This window comes from Heterodontus francisci, chromosome 1 (assembly GCF_036365525.1).
Source record: "Heterodontus francisci isolate sHetFra1 chromosome 1, sHetFra1.hap1, whole genome shotgun sequence".
NCBI classification, from domain to species: Eukaryota; Metazoa; Chordata; class Chondrichthyes; order Heterodontiformes; family Heterodontidae; genus Heterodontus; species Heterodontus francisci.
The window spans coordinates 26,877,160-26,898,465 of NC_090371.1; the positions used below are offsets into that span (position 1 = coordinate 26,877,160).

The 21,306-nt window shown below is 45.9% G+C and overlaps 1 protein-coding gene across 2 annotated transcripts in view; it reads left to right on the plus strand.

Moving 5' to 3' along the window:
- LOC137375335 (histone-lysine N-methyltransferase Smyd1-like) overlaps positions 1-21,306 on the plus strand; it is an 85,011-nt gene that overhangs the window by 21,738 nt on the left and 41,967 nt on the right. For both annotated transcript variants that reach the window (XM_068042388.1, XM_068042484.1), the window contains exon 2: positions 8,455-8,631. In XM_068042388.1, the coding sequence (XP_067898489.1) occupies positions 8,455-8,631 (177 nt within the window). The remainder of the gene's footprint in view (positions 1-8,454; positions 8,632-21,306) is intronic.

Sequence of the window (21,306 nt, forward strand, 5' to 3'; positions counted from 1 at the left end):
TTATTTTGCGGTGTCTTTTATTTTTGCAAGAGGATACTGTGATGGTCAGTGACAGAGGGAAGGTAAGGTGTGGGACTGGGGATTTGGGGTTGCGTTGACTGGTATTGCAGTCCGATAAAACAATCACAGACAACCCAACCAGGAAAGGGTTGTGTTGGTTGTCTCCTCCCTTTTTCCTCTCCTCTTCCTCCTTGTCCTCCTCCTCAGCTAGTTGCTGTGTGGCTGGTGGCAAGGGCTGTGCCCTTATGATGGTGAGGTTGTGCACTGTGCAGCAGACCACCTCGAATCTTCATAGCCACTCTGCCAAGTACTGCAGGGTTCCTCCAGAGCGTTCCAAGCAGCAGAGGGTTAGTTTAAACACTACGATGATCTGCTCTATCCCATTTTTTGTGGCAGCATGGCTTTCATTATTTGCATGCTGCCCACTTGTCTGTAGGTTGTGCATGAGCCATGTCGTCAAAGGATAGCTCTTGTCATCCAATAGCCACCCTCTGGTTTGTCATGGTGACTCAAATTCAGATGGCACAGCGGACGGCCACAGATTGAAAGGAATCATTACTGCTGCCAGGATACAGAGCAGTGACCTGCATGATATGCTGTGTATGGTCGCTCACCTGCTAAACGTTGAGGGAGTGGTATATCTCAGAGTTGACAAGTGGTACCTGGAAAAGTGATATGAGTGCAGACAATGGTACTCCGCACCATGGAGACACCTGAAATCCTTGTGAAACCATGTACTGATAGATTTCTGGAAACGATTTCCGGATAATAATGACATCAAGGGATATGGGGATAGCGCGGGAAAGTGGTGTTGAGGTAGATGATTAGCCACGATCTAATTGAATGGCTGAGCAGGCTCAATGGGCTGAATGGCCTACTCCTGTTCCTATGTCTCAATTTCTCTGTTCCCCTCACTTACTCTAACCTGTCCCCCTCTGAACTTGAGGCACTCTGTTCTCTCAGGTCTAACCCCGACATGGTCATCAAACCTGCAGACAAGGGTGGTGCTGTTGTCGTATGGCGTACCGACCTCTACCTTGCAGAAGCTCAACGCCAACTCACAGACACCTCTTCCTACCTCCCTCTGGACCATGACCCCACCACCGAACATCAAGCCACCGTCCAAAGGACTGTCACTGACCTCATCTCCTCTGGAGATCTTCCCTCTACGGCTTCCAACCTCATAGTCCCACAACCCCGGACAGCCCGCTTCTACCTCCTTCCCAAAATCCACAAACGGGACTGTCCCGGCAGACCCATTGTGTCAGCCTGCTCCTGCCCCACTGAACTTATTTCTTCCTATCTAGACTCTATCTTTTCTCCGCTGGTCCAGTCTCTTCCCACCTACATCCGTGACTCTTCTGACGCCCTACGTCATTTTGACAATTTCCAGTTTCCTGGTCCCAACCGCCTCCTCTTCACTATGGACGTCCAATCGCTCGACACCTCCATCCCCCACCAGGATGGTTTGAGGGCTCTCCGCTTCTTCCTGGAACAGAGGCCCAACCAGTCCCCATCCACCGCCACCCTCCTCCGCCTGGCTGAACTTGTTCTCACATTGAACAACTTCTCCTTCAACTCCATGCACTTCCTTCAAGTAAAAGGTGTCGCTATGGGTACCCGCATGGGTCCTAGTTATGCTTGTCTTTTTGTGGGATATGTCGAGCATTCTTTGTTCCAGTCCTACTCAGGCCCCCTCCCCCAACTCTTTTTCCGGTACATTGATGACTGTATCGGTGCCATTTCCTGCTCCCGCCCCGAACTAGAAAACTTTATCAACTTTGCTTCCAATTTCCACCCTTCTCTCACCTTTACATGGTCCATCTCTGACACTTCCCCTCCCTTCCTCGACTTCTCTGTCTCCATCTCTGGGGATAGGTTGTCTACCAATATCCATTATAAGCCCACTGACTCCCACAGCTACCTCGACTACACTTCTTCACACCCTACCTCCTGTAAGGACTCCATTCCATTCTCCCAGTTTCTCCGTCTCCGACGCATCTGCTCTGATGATGCTACCTTCCATGACGGTGCTTCTGATATGACCTCCTTTTTCCTCAACCGAGGATTTCCCCCCACTGTGGTTGACAGGGCCCTCAACCGTGTCCGACCCATTCCCCGCACCTCTACCCTCACCCCTTCCCCTCCCTCCCAGAACCGTGACAGGGTTCCCCTTGTCCTCACTTTTCATCCCACCAGCCTCCATATCCAAAGGATCATCCTCCGCCATTTTCGCCACCTCCAGCGTGATGCCACTACCAGTCGCATCTTCCCCTCCCTTCCCCTGTCAGCATTCCGAAGTGATCGTTCCCTCCGCGACACCCTGGTCCACTCCTCCATTACCCCCACCACCTCGTCCCCGTCCCAGGGCACCTTCCCCTGCAATCGCAGGAGGTGTAATACCTGCCCATTTACCTCCTCTCTCCTCACTATCCCAGGCCCCAAACACTCCTTTCAGGTGAAGCAGCGATTTACTTGTATTTCTTTCAATGTAGTATACTGTATTCGCTGCTCACAGTGTGGTCTCCTCTACATTGGGGAGACCAAGCGCAGACTGGGTGACCGCTTTGCGGAACATCTCCGCTCAGTCCGCAAGCAGGACCCTGAGCTTCCGGTTGCTTGCCATTTCAACACTCCCCCCTGCTCTCATGCTCACATCTCTGTCCTGGGATTGCTGCAGTGTTCCAGTGAACATCAACGCAAGCTCGAGGAACAGCATCTCATCTACCGATTAGGCACACTACAGCCTGCCGGACTGAACATTGAGTTCAATAATTTCAGAGCATGACAGCCCCCCATTTTACTTTCATTTTTAGTTATTTTTTCTTCCTTTTTTTTTTACATTCCTTTTTACATTTTTTACAATCTTTTTTTGCATTTATTTCATTTCATCTTAGTTTGTTCAGTTTGCTTACCCACTGTTTTTTTCAGGTTGTTTTTCTTCAGGTTTGCACTTGCTGCTGTTCAATATTCAGTGTATTCACACCTAATCTGTACTAATGCTTTGTCTTTCAACACACCATTAACATATTGTTTGCCTTTGCTCCGTGACCTTTTGGTCAGCTATGTGGCCTGGTCCAATCTGCACCTTCTCCTTTGTTATCTCTTGCCCCACCCCCACCTCACTTGTTTATAATCTGTGACTTTTCTAATATTTGTCAGTTCCGAAGAAGGGTCACTGACCCGAAACGTTAACTCTGCTTCTCTTTCCACAGATGCTGCCAGACCTGCTGAGTGACTCCAGCATTTCTTGTTTTTGTTCCTGTTCCTATGGTCCATCCTATGTACTCACTTGCCTGATTCTGTCTGGCAAGAGTACACGTAATGTATTCAATTCTCTTGGGATACAGAGCCTCAGTGGTCTTGCTTATGCAACAGTGGATGGCAAACTGTGAGATGTTGCAAATATCTCCAGCTCCAGCATGGAAGCAGCCCAATGCTTAAAAGTTCATTGTCAGGGTCACCTCTTCAGCCACTGGCAATGCTGTCCTTGCCCTGCTCTGAGGCTGCAGTTGTGGCTTCAATACATGGCAGATTCCATTGAGGACATCCTTCGTAAAGCGTATATGTTTGACACATGTTCCTCGCTGAGGTTAGAAAACATAAAAACATAGAAAGATTTACGGCACAGAATAGTCCATTTGGCCCGTTGCGTCTGTGCCATTAACATAAGTGAACACATAAGGGATATGGCCTCCTGCTGAGAGCTACTGTCCTCACCCTTCTCTCTCTTCCAGCAGGTGGTCTTACTTTTTGTCGCCTCTGCTCATTCTCCCTGTCATGCTGTAATCCGAAGCGGATACAAACTACTGCAGCTATGTTCGGGAGCAAGTGCTTTGTGCAGAATCCTTGAAGTTAGGACAAGTCCTACAAAAATGCCACAACACTCCCTGTAGACTTTGGCAACTTTAAACAACTCTGGAAACCACCAAACAATTGCAGCAAGAGCCACTAGAAATCAAATCAGCAAATAACTTGAAAGGAGTTGATTGTCCCTTTAAGTAGCTCCTGGGAGTGTTCTTCCTGTTGCTGAATGCATGTTCAGCTATACAAGGTTAGCAGAGGGCTGGTGCATTGAGCTCCAAAAATGGCAGTGCTGGCATCAAATCACTGTTACACTCTGAGTGAAGTCGTAATCTACTTTGCATGCTTCCGGCAGTCATTCTCTGCATGCACTAATGCCTTCACCAAAATGGCGTCCAATGCAGCTAGCACCAGAAGTTCCGCGGATGCCATTTTGGAGGCAAGACTGCACTCGTAGTGCCAAAAAATGGGCTCTACGGGGCTGAATTTTGCAACCCATGCCTTAATAAATCCCTTATCTCTGACAAAGTTTAATAGTTTAATATAATATTTATTATATTGTCTCACTGCCAATATTTTCCATTGCAGTCATTTTGGTTCCAATATTAGTGACTGCACCCCACCCCCTGCCCACTGCTCCCTTCACTCAGGTGCAGGACAGGTGTAGTAACAATATAACGTTAGGAACAGGAGTAGGCCATTTAGCCCTCAGACCTGTTTCTCCATTCAATTAGGTTGTGGCTGATCTGTAGCTCAATTCACTTTCTTGCTTTTGCTCCATATCCTCTGTCTGATTAGGACTCAGATAGCTGAATTTGCTGGGCCAGGTCATTAGCTTAGCTGAGGCTCACCTCTAACAGGAATGGGGGCAGAACCAAGGCCACAGCCTGAACAGGCTTCCAGGTCTGAGGATCAGAGGGGAGAAGGTAGTGGCTACCATTGTGGCCTGCCTATTTTCTTGCTGTCAGGCTTCTACAGGCCCAACAATCTGAGGGAATGCAGGTGATCGGGCGCCACCAATAAAGTGGAAAGTAAAGAAGGAGGGCCAGGAAACCCCCCTCTCTTCATTTCCATGGGAACAGCTTCAATGGCATCTACTGCAGACTCAGGTTCCAGTTCATCCATTTTGGGGAAGACCTGAAAATCCTGAGGCAACAAAAATGGGGCAGAAACCCAAGATCCTTTTCCTTTCTGTTGTACCTGGGAAATGAGTGTCCACCAGTCACTGCAGAGAGCAATATTGAGGCTATTCTTTCCCCAATGACATTAACCTTGTGGGCGTCAACATGTTGGGTTTGAAAAGTGTCAACGTGGCTCAGTTGGTAGCATTTTCATCTCTGAGCCAGAAAATTGTAGGTTTAGGTTTCAAGTCAGCAGCTGAACAATGAACCCAGGCTGGCAATCCAGTGATTTAATGCAATATTGCTGCTTTTGTTGAAGGTGCTGTTCTATGGATGAAATCTTCTATTGGCCTCCCCAGGTCAACATTAAAGATCCCATAGCAATATTTAAAGGGCAGGTCATTGCTCCATATTTCTCCCTCATCAACATCACAAAGAACTGATTGGTATCTTATTGTTGTTGCTGGCACAAATGACTGCCTGGTCTGTCTACATATAATCATAGAATCACACAGGACAGAAGGAGATCATTGAACCATTGTGCCTGTGCTGGCTCTTTGAAAGAGCTATCCAATTAGTCCCATATCCCTGCTCTTTCCCCATAGCCCTGCATTTTTCCTTTTTATGTATATATCCAATATGCTTTTGAAAGATACTACTGAATCTATTTCCACAGTGAGTTCCAGATCATAACAATTTGCTGTCCAAAAAAAATTCTCCTGGATCTTTTGCCAATTATCTTCAATCTGAGGTTACTGAATTTCCTGTCAGTGGAAACAGTTTTTCCCTACCTACTCTATTAAAACCCCTCACAATTTTGAACACCTCTATCAGAATTCTCTTAATCTTCTCTGCTCTAAGGAGAACGACTCTCGATTCTCTAGTGCCTCCACATAACTGTCCCCGGTGTCATACTGGTAAAGCTCCTCTGCACCCTATCCAATTCCTTGACATTCTTCCTAAAGTGCAGTGCCCAGAATTGGACACCGTACTCCAGCTGAGGTCTAAACAGTCTCTTCTGTTTATATAGCCATGGATCCTGTATACTTTTTTCTTGAACAGCCTTGTCCTGCCTCCGTCAAAAGTAATTCCCTACGTTAAGTATCTCACATAGCTTCAATGGCACATACAAAAATACGAATTAGGGGCTGCAGTAGGCCACGCGGCCCCTTGAGCCTGCTCCGCCATTCAATAAGGTCATGGCCGATTTGACTGTATCCTCAACTCCTCCACATTCCCGCCTACCCACAATAATCTTTCATCCCCTTGCTTATCAAGAATCTATCTACCTCTGCCTTAAAAACATTCAAAGACTCTGCTTGCACCACCTTTTGAGAAAGAAAGTTCTAAAGACTCACAATCCTCTGAGAGATAAAATTTCTCCCCAACTCTGTCTTAAATGGACGACCCCGTATTTTTAAATAGTGACCCCTAGTACTAGGTTCTCCCACAACAGAAAACATCCTTTCCACATCCACCCTGTCAAGAACCCTCAGAATCTTATATGTTTCAATCGAGTCACCTCTTACTCTTCTAAACTCCAGTGGATACAAGCCTAACCTGTCCAATCTTTCCTCATTAGACAACCTGCCCATTCCAGGTATTAGTCTAGTAAACCTTCTCTGAACTGCTTCCAACACATTTACATCCTTCCTTAAATAGGGAGACCTGTAAACAGTACTCCAGATGTGGTCCCACCAATGCCCTGTAGAGCTGAAGTATAACCTACCAACTTTTGTATTCACAAGAAATGCTGGAACCACTCAGCAGGTCTGGCAGCATCTGTGGAAAGAGAAGCAGAGTTAACGTTTCGGGTCAGCGACCCTTCATCGGATGATTGGTTCCGATGAAGGGTCGCTGACCAGAAACGTTAACTCTGCTTCTCTTTCCACAGATGCTGCCAGACCTGCTGAGTGGTTCCAGCATTTCTTGTTTTTATTTCAGATTTCCAGCATCCGCAGTATTTTGCTTTTACTTTAACTTTTGTATTCAATTCCCTTCATAATAAATGATAACATTCTACTAGCTTTCCTAATTATGTGCTGTACCTGCATACTAACCTCTTGTGATTCATGCACTAGGATACCTAGATCCCTCTGCATCTCAGAGCTCTACAATCTCTCACCATTTAGATGATATGCTTCTTTCTTATTCTTCCTCCCAAAATGGACAATTTCACATTTTCCCACATTATATTCCATTTGCCAGATCTTTTCCCACTCACTTAACCTATCTATATCCCCTTGTAGCCTCCTTATGTCCTCTTCACAATTTGCTTTCCTATTTATCTTTGTGTCATCACCAAATTTAGCAACCATACCTTCGGTCCCTTCATCCAAGTCATTTATATAAATTGTAAAAAATTGAGGCACCAGCACAGATCCCTGTGGCACACCACTTGTTACATTTTGCCAACCAGAAAATGACCCATTTATGCCTACTCTCGGTTTCCTGTTAACTAGCCAATCTTCTATCCTTGTCAAAATGTGACCCCGAACACCATGATATTTTATTTTCCGCAATAACCTTTCATGTGGCACCTTATCAAATGCCTTCTGGAAATCTAAGTACAGTACATCCACTGGTTTCCTTTTATCAACAGCACATGTTACTTCAAAGAACTCCAATAAATTGGTTAAATATGATTTCTCTTTCACAAAACCATGTTGACTCTGCCTGATTACCATGAATTTTTCTAAATGCCCTGCCATAATGTCTTTAATAATAGCTTCTAACATTTTCCCTATGTCAGATGTTAAGCTAACTGGCCTGTAGTTTCCTGTTTTCTGTCTCCCTCCATTTCTGAATAAAGGAATTACATTGTCTATTTTCCGATCTAATGGAACCTTCTCCAAATCTAGGGAATTTTGGAAAATCAAAATCAACGCACCAGCTATCTCACTTGCCACTTCTTTTAAGACCCTAGGATGAAGTCCATCAGGACCCAGAGACTTGTCAACCCGCAGCTCCAACAATTTTCTCAGTACCACTTCCCTGGTTATTGTCATTTTCTTGAGTTCCTCCCTCCCTTCCATTTCCCGATTTACAGCTATTTCTAGGATGTTACTTGCATCCTCTTTAGTGAAGACTGGTGCAAAATACCCATTCAATTCATCTGCCATCTCCTTGTTTTCCCTTATTAATTCTCCAAATTTACTTTCTATAGGACCAACTCTCACTTTGTTAACTCTTTTCTTTTTAAAATATCTATAGAAACTCGTACTGTCTTTATATTTCTCACCAGCTTTCTCTCATACTCTAATTTTTCCCTCCTTATTAATCGTTTAGTCGTTCTTTTCTGCTTTTTATATTCTGTCCTATCTTCTGACCTGCCACCCATCTTTGCACAATTATATGCTTTTTCTTTAAGTTTGATACTATCTTTAACTTTTTTAGTTAACCATGGATGGTGGCTCCCACCCTTGGAATTTTTCTTTCTCATTGGAATGTATCTATTCGGTGTATTCTGAGATAGCCACGAGAGGGTGCTATCTAAATACAAGCTTTTTTTTCTTTTTCCTCATTATAGCCTCACGCACCAGGTGTGCCACAGCTGTTTTAAGAAGCAAACTAAACTCCAGCGCTGTGGACAGTGCAAGTTTGCCCACTACTGCGACCGCACCTGTCAGAGAGCAGCGTGGTCGGAGCACAAGAACGAGTGTGTCGCCATCAGGAACTATGGCAAGCCCATCAATGAGACCATCAGGTAAGTCCAAGCTGCTGCTCCCTTCCACTTTGTAGGTCCGACGCCCACTCCTGGAATGCACAAAGTTGATAAAGCAAACTTGATGGCTTATTAGAGATGGATGGGGATGGGAGAGATAGAGATCACGTGTGTACAATATATGACCAAAGGCTTAGCTTAGATGTTCGGAAGTATTACCTTTCATGGAGAATGGTTATCCTCTGGTTACTGAATGATGCGCTAAGCATGGATCCCCAGCAGGCCCCCAAAACATAGCTCATAGCTGGCCAGTTTCCAGAGACAGGTGGAGCTTTCTAGTTATAACGGATAAACTATAGATGTGAGACTTATGAGTTATTCTGGAGATTACTTGATTGCCTTAGAAGGTTGGAGAGGAATTTCCCTGGACTTTTCCTAAGATGGCTGTATTTTTCCCTCTGTTTCTTTATTTTGCCACTCCCAGGAGATTATGCGAATGGCTTAATGGTGTATTAAAGAACAAAGAACAAAGAAAATTACAGCACAGGAACAGGCCCTTCGGCCCTCCAAGCCTACGCCGATCCAAATCCTCTATCTAAACCTGTCACCTATTTTCTAAGGGTCTGTATCTCTTTACTTCCTGCCCATTCATGTATCTGTCTAGATACATCTTAAAAGACACTATCGTGCCTGCGTCTACCACCTCCGCTGGCAAAGCGTTCCATGCACCCACCACCCTCTGCGTAAAGAAATTTCCACGCATATCCCCCGCTTAACTTTTCCCCTTTCACTTTGAACTCGTGTCCCCTTGTAATTGAAACCCCCACTCTGGTAAAAAGCTTCTTGCTATCCACTCTGTCTATACCTCTCATGATTTTGTGCACCTCAATCAGGTCCCCCCTCAACCTCCGTCTTTCTAATGAAAATAATCCTAATCTACTCAACCTCTCTTCATAGCTAGCGCCCTCCATACCAGGCAACATCCTGGTGAATCTCCTCTGCACCCTCTCCAAAGCATCCACATCCTTTTGGTAATGTGGCGACCAGAACTGCACGCAGTATTCCAAATGTGGCCGAACCAAAGTCCTATACAACTGTAACATGACCTGCCAACTCTTGTACTCAATACCCCGTCCGATGAAGGAAAGCATGCTGTATGCCTTCTTGACCACTCTATTGACCTGCGTTGCCACCTTCAGGGAACAATGGACCTGAACACCCAAATCTCTCTGTACATCAATTTTCCCCAGGACTTTTCCATTTACTGTATAGTTCACTCTTGAATTGGATCTTCCAAAATGCATCACCTCGCATTTGCCCTGATTGAACTCCATCTGCCATTTCTCTGCCCAACTCTCCAGTCTATCTATATTCTGCTGTATTCTCTGACAGTCCCCTTCACTATCTGCTACTCCACCAATCTTAGTGTCGTCTGCAAACTTGCTAATCAGACCACCTATATTTTCCTCCAAATCATTTATGTATATCACAAACAACAGTGGTCCCAGCACGGATCCCTGTGGAACACCACTGGTTACACGTCTCCATTTTGAGAAACTCCCTTCCACTGCTACTCTCTGTCTCCTGTTGCCCAGCCAGTTCTTTATCCATCTAGCTAGTACACCTTGGACCCCATGCGCCTTCACTTTCTCCATCAGCCTACCATGGGGAACCTTATCAAACGCCTTACTGAAGTCCATGTATATGACATCTACAGCCCTTCCCTCATCAATCAACTTTGTCACTTCCTCAAAGAATTCTATTAAGTTGGTAAGACATGACCTTCCCTGCACAAAACCATGTTGCCTATCACTGATAAGCCCATTTTCTTCCAGATGGGAATAGATCCGATCCCTCAGTATCTTCTCCAGCAGCTTCCCTACCACTGACGTCAGGCTCACCGGTCTATAATTACCTGGATTATCCCATCTACCCTTCTTAAACAAGGGGACAACATTAGCAATTCTCCAGTCCTCCGGGACCTCACCCGTGTTTAAGGATGTTGCAAAGATATCTGTTAAGGCCCCAACTATTTCCTCTCTCGCTTCCCACAGTAACCTGAGATAGATCCCATCCGGACCTGGGGACTTGTCCACCTTAATGCCTTTTAGAATACCCAACATTTCCTCCCTCCTTATGCCGACTTGACCTAGAGTAATCAAACATCTGTCCCTAACCTCAACATCCTTCATGTCCCTCTCCTCGGTGAATACTGATACAAAGTACTCGTTTAGAATCTCACCCATTTTCTCTGACTCCACGCATAACTTTCCTCCTTTGTCCTTGAGTGGGCCAATCCTTTCTCTAGTTACCCTCTTGCTCCTTATATATGAATAAAAGGCTTTGGGATTTTCCTTAACCCTGTTTGCTAAAGATATTTCATGACCCCTTTTAGCCCTCTTAATTCCTCGTTTCAGATTGTGCCTCCAATCTTTCAAAGCTTCGTCTTTCTTCAGCCGCCTAGACCTTATGTATGCTTCCTTTTTCCTCTTAGCTAGTCTCACAATTTCACCTGTCATCCATGGTTCCCTAATCTTGCCATTTCTACCCCTCATTTTCACAGGAACATGTCTCTCCTGCACGCTAATCAACCTCTCTTTAAAAGCCTCCCACATATCAAATGTGGATTTCCCTTCAAACAGCTGCTCCCAATCTACATTCCCCAGCTCCTGCCGAATTTTGGTATAGTTGGCCTTCGCCCAATTTAGCACTCTTCCTTTAGGACCACTCTCGTCTTTGTCCATGAGTATTCTAAAACTTACGGAATTGTGATCACTATTCCCAAAGTAGTCCCCTACTGAAACGTCAACCACCTGGCCCGGCTCATTTCCCAACACCAGGTCCAGTATGGCCCCTTCCCGAGTTGGACTATTTACATACTGCTCTAGAAAATCCTCCTGGATGCTCCTTACAAATTCTGCTCCATCTAGACCTCTAACACTAAGTGAATCCCAGTCAATGTTGGGAAAATTAAAATCTCCTATCACCACCACCCTGTTGCTCCTACAGCTTTCCATAATCTGTTTACATATTTGTACCTCTATCTCACGCTCGCTGTTGGGAGGCCTGTAGTATAGCCCCAACATTGTTACCGCACGTTTCCTATTTCTGAGTTCTGTCCATATTGCCTCACAGCTCGTGTCCTCCATAGTGCCTTCCTTCAGCACAGCTGTGATATCCTCTTTGACCAGTAATGCAACTCCTCCACCCCTTTTACCTCCCTCTCTATCCCGCCTGAAGCATCGGTATCCTGGGATATTTAGTTGCCAATCATGCCCTTCCCTTAACCAAGTCTCAGTAATAGCAATAACATCATACTCCCAGGTACTAATCCAAGACCTAAGTTCATCTGCCTTACCTACTACACTTCTTGCATTGAAACAAATACACCTCAGACCACCAGTCCCTTTGCTTTCATCATCTGCTCCCTGCCTACTCTTTCCCTTAGTCACGCTGACTTCATTATCTAGTTCCTTACAGGCTTTAGTTACTACCTCCTTACTCTCCACTGACCTCATTTGGTTCCCATCCCCCTGCCATATTAGTTTAAACCCTCCCCTGCAGCGTTAGCAAAAGCACCCCCAAGGACATTGGTTCCAGTCCGGCCCAGGTGTAGACCGTCCAATTTGTAATAGTCCCACCTCCGCCAGAACCGGTCCCAATGTCCCAAAAATCTGAACCCCTCCCTCCTGCACCATCTCTCAAGCCACGCATTCATCCTGACTGTTCTTTCATTTCTACTCTGACTATCACGTGGCACTGGTAGCAATCCGGAGATTACTACCTCTGAGGTCCTACTTTTTAACTTGGCTCCTAACTCCCTAAATTCTGCTTGTAGGACCTCATCCCGTTTTTTACCTATATCATTGGTGCCTATGTGCACAACGACAACTGACTGTTCACCCTCCCCCTTCAGAATGTTCTGCAGCCGATCTGAGACATCCCTGACCCGTGCACCTGGGAGGCAACATACCATTCGGGAGTCTCGTTTTCGACCACAGAACCGCCTATCTACTCCCCTTACAATCGAATTCCCTATGACCATAGCCCTTCCACTCTTTTTCCCGCCCTTCTGAACAGCAGAGCCAGCCACGGTGCCATGAACCTGGCTACTGCTGCCTTCCCCTGGTGAGCCATCTCCCTCAACAGTATCCAAAACGGTATACCTGTTGTGGAGGGAGATGACCGCAAGGGACACCTGCGCTGCCTTCCTGCTCTTTCTCTGCCTTTTGGTCACCCATTCCCTTTCTCCCTCAGCAATCCTCATCTGCGGTGTGACCAATTTGCTAAACGTGCTATCCATGACCTCCTCAGCATCGCGGATGCTCCAAAATGAGTCCATCCGCAGCTCCAGAGCCGTCATGTGGTCTAACAAGAGCTGCAGCTGGACACACTTCCTGCACGTGAAGGAGTCAGGGACATCGGCCATGTCCCTGAGCTCCCACATTGAGCAAGAGGAGCATGTCACGGGTCTGAGATCTCCTGCCATTTTTAATCTTAAGCTTAAACTTAGTTAAATGAAAAAGGAACGAAAAGTTTTTTACCAATCCCACGATTAAAAAAAGAGAAATAGAAAAAGCCTTACCTTATCTACACACCACCGAGTCCTTTTTTTTTGTCTAAATGGGACAGGTTTGATGCACCAGATGATCTTTTCCTGACCTTTTACGTACTCATATCACAAAGCCAGGGATTGGTCTTCACCAGTAGTATGAAACAGGCTCATAGTGAAGCAGATTTCACTTTACACGATGCTTGAATTTTTTTTCCACTGAAGACATTGAATAAGGGAATCGAACGCAGTGTAAAATGGAGTTCTGCCAATTAGCTCTGAGCTCGTTTTGTGCTACTGTGATGGCTATATTTTGGAACTCAACTTTGTAAATTCCCAGCAGTAAAAAGTGAAATTGTGATAGTAATGAATCTTATATTGACTTCAAATCTTGGAGAAATGAACATTGACATATTTTGACCTTGCCATTTCCAGAAGGGCAGCCTTATAGTTCCAGCCGTCTTTCTGTTCATGGTGAATGCCATTCTTCACTTAGCTTCTGGAAATTTGTGTGGGGGAGCGGGGAAGGTAAGTAAACCTGATCCAGTTTCAATCCCTGTAAACTGGCAGGACTGCGCAGAGGCGAGGCAAGAGTAGGACTGGGAATATCCTACCTCAGCATGAAGATGTCTCGCCTACCAGCCTAACTGAGGATTTATGGCCTAGTTATATGGAAGTATCTGTCATTATGGTGTGGTGTTCACCCCACATTGATGCAAGAGCTGCAGTACAACTGAGCAATGAAGATGCAGGCACAACGACACAAATTATTCTGGAAAGCAAAGTCAGGAGGTAATCTAGTATCACATCAGTTTTGATCCAGATGCATTATAAGTTTGATCTAGGTGTGAAACAAGGTTAAACTGTAAGTCAGGAAGCAACTGCAGGCTACTTAGACAGCACATTCCAAACCCACGACCTCTGCCAACTAGAAGGACAAGGGCAGCAAATGCATGGGAACATCACCACCTGCAAGTTCCCCTCCAAGTCACACACCATCCTGATTTGGAACTATATCGCCGTTCCTTCACTGTCGCTGGGTCAAAATCCAGGAACTCCCTTTCTGACAACACTGTGGGTGTACCTACCTCCCATGGACTTCAGCGGTTCAAGAAGTCAGCTCACCACCACCTTCTCAAGGGCAATTAGGGGTGGACAATAAATGCTGGCCTAGCCAGCGACACCCACACCCTGTGAATGAATAAAAAAAAGAGGCATCAGGAGCAATCGTGCAAGAGAAGGGGAAACCCAGGGCAGGGGAGGCCCAAGGTATCTTTGTTTGGCCACTCCTGATTCTCTTAGGCCACAAAGAACCTTTAAAAGGTAATAATAAAACACCTTTCTTTTCATTCATGGGATGTAAGCATCACTGGCAAGGCCAGCATTTATTGCCCATCCCTAGCAACCCATGAGAAGGTGATGGTGAGCTGCCTTCTTGAAACACATGTGGTGTAGGTACACCCACAGCACTGTTAGGAAGGGTGTCTCTGACCCAGCGACAGTGAAGGAACAGCGATATAATTCCAAGTCAGGATGGTGTATTGTAAGGGTTTCAGTTCCCTTCCTCCTTACAATGATTCTTGGATCCCGGAATTACAAGAACAAAATACATGTGACAAAACACGTTTTGGCTCAACCTAAATTTGTTACTTTATTAGACCAACAAAACCACAGTACAGACCCCTCTATGATTTGACTTAAACTTATAATCACCCACGCAGCTGGTCATTACCTATGTTGATTGTAGGCCTGGATCTGGAGATGACCGGTCCCCGTCCATCTTCACTTGACTGCAGTGCATACATTCCAATGTTATCCTTTCTTATAGCGTTTCAGTCATGCTATCCCATGCCTGGGACTCAGGCCATAGTATCAGTTAGTATATCGTAGTATCAGAACTGCCTGGCCTTTCACATCTCTTTATCTTGGTCTTTCAATCTCCTGAATTATGCAGAACAGCAAGGTCAGAGACAATTCCTCATCTCCTTCCCTGCATAAAGATCATGTGATTTCCATCATGGTGATGGTGCTTAGCTTATGGCATTGTTCAGGTGTTCCTGTGTCTTCCATTCTGGTCAGGAATTGATCGTGATACATAATTTCAGTTAACTTATTCCATTGTCCAGTTGTTACTGTGTCTTCCATTCATGCAGGAAGTGATAGAGCCATAGAGTTTTACAGCACAGAAACAGGGCCTTCGACCCAATGCGCCTGCGCCGAACATCAAGCGTGTGTCCTAACTAATCCCATTCCCCTGCACTTGGCCCGTAGCCCTGTATGCTATGGAGTTTCAAGCGCTCATCTAAATACTTCTCGAATGTCGTGAGTGTTCCTGACTCTACCACCTCTTCAGGTAGTGTGTTCCAGATTCCAACCACCCTCTGGGTGAAAAAATTCCTCCTCAACTCCCCTCTAAACCTTCTGCCCCTTACCTTAAATCTATGCCCCCTAGTTATTGACCTCTCCACTAAGGGAAAAAGTTTCTTCCTATTATCCTATCAATGCCCCTCATAATTTTGTATACCTCAATCAGGTGCCCCCTCCGCCTTCTCTGCTCCAAGGAAAACAACCCCAGCCTGTCCACTCTGTCTTCATGACTGAAATGCTCCAGCCCAGGCAACATCCTGGTGAATCTTCTCAGCACCCGCTCCATTGCAATCACATCTTTCCTGCAGTGTGATGACCAGAACTGTACACAGTACTCCAGCTGTGGCCGAACCAGCGTTTTATACAGCTCCATCATAACCTCCCTGCTCATATATTCTATGCATTGGCTAATAAAAACAAGTATCCCGTATGTCTTCCTAATTACCTTATCTACCTGTGCTGCTGCCTTCAGTGAAATATGGACAAGAACCCAAGGTCCCTCTGACCCTCTGTACTCCTAATTTTACTCAACTTATGGCATTGTCCAGTTGTTAATCTCCTTTCAACTGTGTAAGAGTTTCAGTTAACTTATTCCTCCTGTGCATCAAGGTTAACTATTTCATATCCTTCAACATGCCTTCATCTTTCATTGTAAGATTGTGTCCAAATGACCTTGCCATTTAAGTTAGACACTCGCTTCTCGGGAGTGGGAAGCCCTCCTGTGCCTGACCCAAAGTCAGTTAAGATAGTGGGGGTGTGATGGCAGGAGTGTGTCAGAAATGTGATGCATTTTAACAAGGCTACATTTGCTGACAACACAACCATTAGGTGGCACATGCGCAAATTCAGCCTCATGCATTGAAACGTCACTGTCTGCGACGTTTTTGGCAGATGCCAGTAGTAAAGATGGCACTGCTCAATTTATCACAAAAACTAAAACAAATGAAACCCAAATGCCCACAGTGGCTGCGATTGCTGTCTCCATCCCACCCCCAAAAGTACACCGCTGCCTCCTGCCATCAGGCTTCTCTTTGTTGCTGCCTCCTGCGCCCATCTGCTTGCCACTTGCTCCACGCCTCGCCACTTATTCCCCCCGGCCACTCGCCCCCCCACTTCACCCACAACTCCCCACCCCCTTCTCCCGTGGGCCACTCACTCCCGGCCTCACTGCTTCATCCCCTCTGCTCTGCCTCTGCTCCCTACTCCCTCCCGCTTCTGCTCCTCACTCACAGTATCTCCCCTCCCCTGATTATCTTGTTACTCTATCTCTCTCTCTCTCTCTCTCTCTCACACACGTCTCCTGTGCGGGAAAGAAAGGCGGCGATCATGGGAGTGAGAGGGGACCAGAAGCAGGAAGTAGTGGGGAGCAGAAGTGGGAGGGAGCAGGGAAGCAGAGGCAGAGCAGAGGGGGAAAGCGGCGAGGCCAGGAGCGAAGGCCCACAGGTAGTTGGGGGTGGGGGGGGTGCAGGTGAAGTGGGAAGCAAGCGGCCGCGGGAGGAAAAGTGGCGAGGCGGGGAGCGAGCGGCGAGCAGACTTTGCAGTACGTGATATATTCGCCCGCATGCGCGCATTAGTCCTGGCAAGCCCGGTGCTGATGTCAGCTGTACATGCACAGCACCATACTGACAGCAAGAGTCCGTTCTACACGTGTGCGAAGCTGGGAGCACTCTGATGACGTCTGCGCTGGGCTGCGTTGTCAGGAGTCACTTTGTTTTACCACCACCCCCCCCCCCCCCACACCCGCCCTACCCCGCTACGGTCCCTGGTGTGGCATTAGGATCACCAAAAAGACAACTGTCCTGCCAACTCGTCCAAGCATTAAAACATTAATCATCAGCAAGACTTTGCGATTTGCTTCTCAGAGCTTGGCTTTGCCGGATCAGGCATTGCTGTGGAATTGGCTCAATAGCTGTCACCCTATCTCACACTATTATAAAGAGGGCCAGATGTGAAGTTCTCACTACTGTGCCAGAAAAGGCGGAGAATAAGGGTGGAAGGGTTCAGAGGTTACACCATGCCATGATGGGACAGGCCTGATGGTCTTTTCTTCTGCTTTTTAAAAAATGTTTATATCTCTTACATGTAATGGATGAAAGTGACTGCCACCATATTGAACCATAGAGCTGTTGAAGTTCACTGTGTGTTAGTTAAAATTCTCATTCTCCTGTTTAAATCCCATCATGGCTTTGCCTCTCACTAGTTCTGTAACTTTCTGCAGCCCTACAACTGTCCAAGAACTCTGAGTTCCTCCAGCTCAGGCCTCTTGCACAGCTACACCCCCCCCCCCCCACCCACCCTCCCCAACCTTTTCCCTACCTTTGGTGGCTGTTTCTTCAGGCATCTAGGCCCAAAGCACTGGAATTCCCTTCCTAAATTTGTCAACCTCTCTATTCTCCTTTTAAAACCCTCCATATCTTTTTTGGCCAAGTTTTTAGTTAGCCTTCCCCACATCTCTTTCTTTGGCCCATCAGTGATTTTTTTGACTGGGTACATTTCTGTGAAGTGCCTTGGAATATTTTTCTGATTTAAAGACAATAGACAAGTTACTTTTGCTGTTGCACAGAAAATATCATTTAGTCATAGAGTCATTATGGCACAGAAGGACGCCATTTGGCCCATCGAGTATATGTCGGTTCTCTGAAGAGCAATCTAATGGGTTCCATTCCCCGGATCTATCCCCATAGCCCTACAAGTTTATTTCCTTGAAGTGCCCATCCAATTTCCTTTTCAAATCGTTCATCATCTCCATTTCCACCACCCTCATGGGCAGCGAGTTCCAGGTCATTACTACTTGCTGCGTAAAAAAGGTTCTTCCCCACATCCCTCCATCTCTTGCCCAAGACCTTAAATCTGTGTCCCCGAGTACTTGTACAATGAGAGAATGAGAACAGCTTTTCTTTGTCTACCTTATCTAAACCTGTCATAATCTTGTGCACCTCTATCAAATTTTCCCTCAATCTCCTTTGCTCCAAGGAAAACAACCCCAGCTTCTCCAACCTAACCTTGTAGCTAAAATCCCTCATCCCTGGAGCTATTCTGCTAAATGGGGGATGATGGCATGGTGCTAATGTTAATGAACTAGTAAGCAGGAGGCCTACACTAATACTCTGGGAACATGCATTCAAATCCCACCATGGCAGCTGGGGGAATTTTAAAAATAAATGAATTAATATACGTGGACTAAAATGTTACCTATAATAATGAAGCTACCATGTTGTTGTTAAAAACCCATCTGGTTCACTAATGTCCTTCATGGAAGGCAGTCTGCCATCCTCACCTGGTCTGGCATACATGTGACTCCAGATCTACAGACATGTAGTTGACTCTTAACTGCCCTCTGCAACGGCATAGCAAGCCACTTGAAGAATTCACCTGGCATGCACCATAAACCCTTTCCCATCATATTCTCTATCTCTGTCATTAGCCAAGGAGCCCTGCCTTTGGTTCCCCTACCTTTCGCCCTTACTGGAATTTACCTAGCCTGTACCTGAAACATCTCCTCCTTAAAGATCACCCCTTGTTCCGTCACAGTTTTTTCTGTCCGTCTTTGGTCCCATTTTACTCTGGCTAGATCCCCTCTCATCCCATTGAAGTTAACCCTCTTCCCATTCAGAAGTTGTACTAAAGATTGTTCCTTGCTCTTCTCCATTACTAATATAAATCTTATGATATGAAGATCATTCTTAACCAACTGCTGCCCCACAGCCACTGGGTCCACTTGGCCCTCCTCATTCCCCAGCACCAGATCCAGCAATGCCTCCTTCCTGGTTGGAGTAAGAACACACTGGTCAAGGAAGTTCTCCTGAACACATTTCAGAAACTTCTCCTCCTTCTTTCTCTTTACTCTTACATTATTCCAATCCCTGCAGATTTGCCCCTCTATTTCTCTCTCACTATTTAGAGGCCTAGAGAATACCCCCTGTAGCATGTGATACCCTTTTTGCTTCTCAACTCTAAATAAATGAATTCTGTCTTTGCTCCCTCAAGGATGTCCTATCTTTCCAACACTACATTATCATCACTAATCAGTACCACACCCCATCTCCCTTTTTTCCTTCCATATCTTTTCTAAACACTTTGTATTCTTGAATATTAAACACCCAGTCCACAACATTTTAAACCACGTTTCCGCTATTGCCTGTACATGGCTATTTGTACTTGTAGCTCACTAACCTTATTCACCACATTTTGTGTGTTTAATACATGTACTCTAAACCTGTCTTTGTAGTCCTAATTTTTTTTTTGTTTGTATCATGAGATATGGGCGTTGCTGGCCAGGCCCATTGTCCTTCTTAGTCTGCTCCTATCTAATATGGTACTACTTGCTTAACTAGTATAATCCAACACTCACTTTATGCACCTTATTCCTCTTTTCTACTTCTATATGCTGGTGCCCATCCCCCTGCAATTTAGTTTAAACCCTCCCCAACCACACTAGTGAACCTCCCAGTGAGGACATAGTTTGCACCTCAACAGGACTGGGGTCAGTCACTTTTGAATGGTCCTTCCTGTCTCAGAACTGGTCCCAATGCCCCAAGAATCTGAAGCCCTCGCTCTTGCACCATGCCTCAAGCCACACATTGAACCTCCCTATCTTCCTATTTCTACTCTCACATTAGGAGTAATCCAGAAATTACTACTTTTGAGGTCCTCCTTTTTAACTTCCTCCCTAGCTCCTGAAAGTCTGACTGTAGGAACTCAATACCTACCCTCTCTATGTCGTTGGTATCAATATGTTCCACAACTTCTGGCTCATCCCTTCTCCCTGCAGAATATTCTACACTCTCTCCATGATGTTCTTTACCCTGGCAACAGGAAGGCAACCCACCAAGTGGGACGATGATGGTTACAGAAATGCCTGTCTGTCCCTCAAACTATGGAATTTCCTACAATGACTGCATTTCTACTCTTTGCTTCTCCCTCCTGTTCAGTCCCTCACCCATTGGTGCCATGGTTTAGATTGCACTCCTTCAGGGTGTCATCACCCCCAGCAGTCTCCAATGCAGTGGTACACACCCCTAAAACTCTTGCACCTCCTGCCTCTTCCTACTCTTCCAGATGGCCTGAACTACTATCTACTATCCTGAACTCTAACTGCCTGTGGGGTCACCATCTACTGAAACATATGAGCCAGGAAACTGTCATCCTCCCTGATGCTCCACAGTGACTCCAGCTGCCCCTCAAGCTCAGAATCCTGAGCTCAAGCTCAAGCAGTTGGAGACACTTCCTGCACACCTGGTATCCCAAGACCCATGAAGTTCCTCCATAGCGCAGGAATTGCAATCAATAGGTCTCAGCTGCCCATTCATGATCCAAACAAAAAATCTACTCCCTCTTTTAGATCTAGTTAGTACCTTGTTCAAAGTAACATTTTTAATTAATGACCCTAGACCTGCTCTGTGCTAATACTCATTATTAATTCACTTTACTATTAAACTTAGCCTGCTTTTGCTGATACTTTTAGTTCTTTTTAACTTGCTCCTTGATACTCACACTCATTCCACTCTGCTGTTCTGTCCCATGAACTTCTTCAGCTATGTGCTCCTGACCTTGGGGCTCTCCAAACAACCAATCACCTACATGCTGTCCTGTAATGTCACTCGTTGGCTCTCTCTCTCTGATCCCCGCTGACTCACACAGGCTCACTCTCTCTGATCTCCACTCACTCCCCGCTGCCACATATATCTGTTGGTCCCTGGCACCGTTTGCCCTCAGGCTCACTCTCTCTGTCTCTCCCTGACTCCCCGCTGCCACTTTTATCTGTGGGTCTCCATCACTGTTTTCTTTCAGCCTCCCTC